At 60.8% G+C, this 4,376-nt stretch overlaps 1 protein-coding gene across 1 annotated transcript in view; it reads right to left on the minus strand.

Moving 5' to 3' along the window:
• CASKIN1 (CASK interacting protein 1) overlaps positions 1-4,376 on the minus strand; it is a 16,661-nt gene that overhangs the window by 8,518 nt on the left and 3,767 nt on the right. Inside the window, exons 2-10 of the mRNA XM_006873873.1 lie at positions 2,675-2,726; positions 2,489-2,586; positions 1,975-2,120; positions 1,788-1,883; positions 1,503-1,633; positions 997-1,105; positions 641-749; positions 461-555; positions 208-325 (exon numbers count right to left, since the gene is read on the minus strand). Of these exons, the coding sequence (XP_006873935.1) occupies positions 208-325; positions 461-555; positions 641-749; positions 997-1,105; positions 1,503-1,633; positions 1,788-1,883; positions 1,975-2,120; positions 2,489-2,586; positions 2,675-2,726 (954 nt within the window). The remainder of the gene's footprint in view (positions 1-207; positions 326-460; positions 556-640; positions 750-996; positions 1,106-1,502; positions 1,634-1,787; positions 1,884-1,974; positions 2,121-2,488; positions 2,587-2,674; positions 2,727-4,376) is intronic.

The raw sequence follows: 4,376 nt of genomic DNA on the forward strand, positions 1-4,376 counted from the left end.
CAGACAGACCCCCATCCTCCCAGACAGACCCACGTCCTCACAGACAGACCTCTATCCTCACAGACAGACCCACAGACAGACATCCTCACACAGACAGTCACGTGCACAAACATACCACGTGCACAAACATACCACTCACACACACTTGCTTCTCTCTCACTCCCAGAGAGCCCCCGCCCTGTCCCCTCACGTCCGGGTGACATTTACCAGCTCTCTTGACAATGGCCTCGCCCAGAGAGGACGGGAAATAGCCAACACGGTCATTGCCCGTCCGGTTGTCATGGACACAGCCTTTCCACCGGCCGTCCGGGTGCTGCTCGAGGACCTGGCCACAGGGTACAGAGCTCAGCCTGGGGACGTCCTCCAGCCTGGGGGCGGGCGAGGGCCTGCTTCCTGGGAGCCTCCTGCCTCACCCCCTCATCCCCCCCCCCCCCCCCGCCGGCCCTGGCCCCCCACTCACTGTGATGATGTCCCCGGCCTTCACATTCAGACTGGTCAGGTCATAGCTGTTGCAGTAATCCTTGGTTGCCCGGACCTGCAGAGCCGCAGAGGCCTCTGGGGACATAGGAGGCCAAGTCCCAGTCCTATGTAGCTCACCCAGGCACCCGCCTGGCCCTCCGACCCCTCCCCCCAGGCCCACCTCGCAGTAGTTGCTTAATTTCCTTGCTGGCCTGTGACGCGGTAAACTGGTGCACAATGTCCAAAGCTGTCTGGCTGTAGGTGTTCCGTACCTGGGCATTGATCCCACTCTGCGGGGGCAGAGCAGTCCGTCAGAGCCCCCCAAACCCTCACTGCCCAGCCAAACTACCAAGTCCCACCCACCCCCGCCCCCACCTGGCCCAGGATCCCTGGCTTGTGTCCCAGCCTCCCCAGCCCCCACACCCTCAGTCTCAGCCCCATGGCCCTGCCTGGACCTAGCCTCCCACCTGGCTCTAGCTCCCCCCACCAGCCTAGCTCCAGCTCCCCTTGCCCCCCCCCCCCCCGCCCCCAGCTCACATCAAGCAGCAGCCGGACCACTTCCGTCTTCCCACAGAGTGCAGCCTCGTGTAACGCCGTGCCAGACTTGGTCTGCCGGTTAATGTCGATGCCGGCTTGTAGGAGGAGTCTGAGGAACGTAGGAGACTGAGCAAGGAGCCCACTGCCCCAGCCCTTCAGCCTGGCCAGCCCTGCCCAGTTTCCCCTGGAACACTGACTACACACTTGTCAGAGGGCCCACCCCAGCCAACACCACAGCTGATGTCTGATCCTAGCTTCGGCCACCCTGTGATGCCTACTTTGAGGTTGGGGATACTGAGGCTCAGAGAGGTTGCGTGCCTTCCTCAAGGTCACACAGTATGGCTGTTAGGCTGTAGAAGACCACCCCTAGTGAGCTCCCAGGCAGTCCCCTGTCCCAGCCGCCTCCTTAACCCTTTACACAGGCCCCCTGGAAGCCAGACTCTATCCCCACAACTCGCAGCTGCCCCTGACTCCCAAGACAGGGGCCCATCCGCACACAGCTGTACCTGATGATGTCGATGTGGCCGTTCTTGGCTGCCAGGTGTAGGGGGCTGGTGCCGTTGGGGTCGGTGGCATCCCCTGGCCGGGGTTCCAGCAGCGCCGCACACATGTTACTGCTCAGGAGGAGCTGGACCACCTTGAAGGAGGGGACAGGGTAGGGGAACCCTGGCATGGGGCAGGGATCTCAGGGGTCTGCCCCCACCTCCACCCTAGGTGGGGCGGACAGAGCAGATGGAGCGGGGGCGGGGACCCAAGCCAGCCCCTCACACTCAGCTCCAGGGGAGACTTACCCCAACGCGGCCAAACTCGCAGGCCAGGTCCAGGGGCGTCTTCCCCGAATTGTCCACGATGCAGGGGTTAGACTGATGTTGAAGCAGCATCTCAGACTGTGGGGAGCCCACCCAAGTTGTCAGGCCACACCCCCTGGCCTCAGGGCGTCCACCAGGCCACCCTTCCCGTTCACCTCCCGGCTCTCACCACATCATAGTGCCCATGCTGAGCCGCGAGGTGCAGGGGGATGTGGCCCTCGTCGGACGGTACGTTCACCGCCGAGCCCGCCTTCAGAACCAGTTTCATAGGTTCCTTTCGACCCTGCCAGGCTGCGTAGTGCAATGGCCGCATGCCTAGGGGTAGAGGGGACAATGGGAACTGACCCCTAACCCTAAGCCTGTCCGGACTTGTGACTGGGATCCCACGATGGTCTGCGCTGACACTAACAGAGACCCTGGGCTGTGACCACAATCGAGGGGCCCCACCCCTGGCCTGGAGCCTGGGCCCCAGACGCTTGAGCCATCTAGGGGCCTCTAGCTCTGACCCCGACACACTGGACTATATAGACCTCTAAGGACCTCCACTTAACCTGGCTCCTGGCCCCAGACCATCCAGTCCTTGGGAAACCCCACCACTGACCCTGGACCATCCAGGTCTTGGGGGACCCCACCGCTGACCCTGGACATTCCCTACTCTGACCCCTGGACTCCACCAGCCCTACCTTTGTTGTCCTTGATGTCCACAGCAGCCTGGGCCTCCAGCAGTAAGCAGATGAGCTCAGTGTTGCCATTGAGGGCTGCATGGTGCAGGGCTGAAAAGCTAGGGTGGGTGGCAGACAGGTATGGGAGGCGCCTGGGGACCCCCAACTCCCCACAAGTCCAGTCCCCACACCAGGCTACACACTCACCCATCTGGGTCCTGGAAATTGACATTGATCTTCTTGGTGGAGCCCAGGAGCTCTGGGGTTGGGAAGAGAACAACACAGTGAGGCAAGGCCTGCCTGGCCCCAGCCCCTCTGGGCAGTGGCCTGAGAGCAGAGGGGGTTTTACTGATGACTGGTTGGCTCTGAGGCCACATTCATTCATTCATTCATTCATTCCCTCCCTCACTCCTTCACACCCCGTGTTCTATGGACCCTGCTCTTTCTTCCATTGCACTGCACAATCAGCTCCTGGGGATAGGAGGCAGGGCTGAGCACACCACGGACACCCACACATACACAGGTACCCCTCCCTGACTGGGCGGAGCACCCTGCAGGGGTCAGGGGTCAGGGGTGAGAGCCATCCCAGTCGGTGTCTCAGAAAGACACAGATGAGTCTGGGGGTGGCAGGGGAGGCGGGAACACTAGAAATGGCATCTCACTTGGGAGAGATGGCACCTCATGGGCCAGGGAAGACCAGCCCAGGCCCAGAGCTCAAGCCATGGGCCAGGGCAGAAAGGGGCACAGATGGGTGTCCAGTACCCCCAAGTGACCAAATGTGAGGCTTTCCCTTGTCCATGTGGGCCCAGATGCTGCCAGCCTTCTGGGCCTCAGTCTCTTCCTGCCAGAGGAGGGGCGCCTCCATGCCCTCCTACCCGTGGATTCAGCCCAACCGGACTTTGGCCAAGCCACTGCCTGGCTGGGCCACAATTATATAATCCATTTGTGGGTCAGACGCTCCATGAGGGCGGGGGGCTGGCAGGACAGAAGCCCCTTTGTCTAGGGCCAGGATGGGGTGGGGGGAGGGCCTGAGGGCAGGGGGAGCCAAGAGAACAGCCACAGAGAGGTTGGAGCTGTGGGGCCCTCAGCACCCGAGGAAGCCAATAAAGGCAGGTGGATCCACCACGCAAGAGGCCTCCTCCCTAGCTTGAGATGTGGTTTGGGTTTGGTGGGTGGGAGCAGGGAGGACCAGCCTGGAAGAAGAGCATGCATTAGTAGACATGAAGGGCAGGGTCTGGCAGGAAGTCAACATCTGGGAATTGGCAACTACTAATATTAGCTGTTGGAGGCCTGGGGTGGCGCTGTGGGTTAATGCGTCAGACTGCAAAGCTGTTTGAACTACAGGGTCGGTGGTTCAAGCTCACCAGCTGCTCCTTGGAAACCCTATACAGGGTCTCTATGGGTCGGAACCAACTCGATGGCACTTCACAACAACATTAGCTGTACAGGAAGTACACCCCTACCGTGGGTCAAGCCAGGGGTTTCTCCTCCAGGAACAGACAGAAGGCCCTAAAGCAGGAGGCGTTCCCAGCCTCCCCTGTGTCCTCCCCCACAACTCAGACACCTTCGCTGGCCGCCGATGGGCCATTGCCCTCCCCTGGACCGGCCACTCAGCCAAAACCCTGGTGTCATCCCTGACCCTTCCTTTTATCACTCTGTCTTCTCCATCAGCAAACCTTGTTGGTTCGGCCTTCAAGATACACACAGAACACACTCTGATTTCAATTGCTCCTCACACCCTAGTCAGAGCCCCCCACCTCACTGGTACCCCTGCTTCTGCCATACCCCCCATCTGTCTGTCTTCCACACCCACCTCAATCTGGCTAGGGGGGGGGGAATGCTGTTAGAACATCCACTAGAACCTCTTCATCCATGATTTTCACAGCCCTGCTCCAGCCACTAGGGCCTC

This window comes from Chrysochloris asiatica, unplaced genomic scaffold (assembly GCF_000296735.1).
Source record: "Chrysochloris asiatica unplaced genomic scaffold, ChrAsi1.0 scaffold00257, whole genome shotgun sequence".
Classification (NCBI taxonomy): domain Eukaryota; kingdom Metazoa; phylum Chordata; class Mammalia; order Afrosoricida; family Chrysochloridae; genus Chrysochloris; species Chrysochloris asiatica.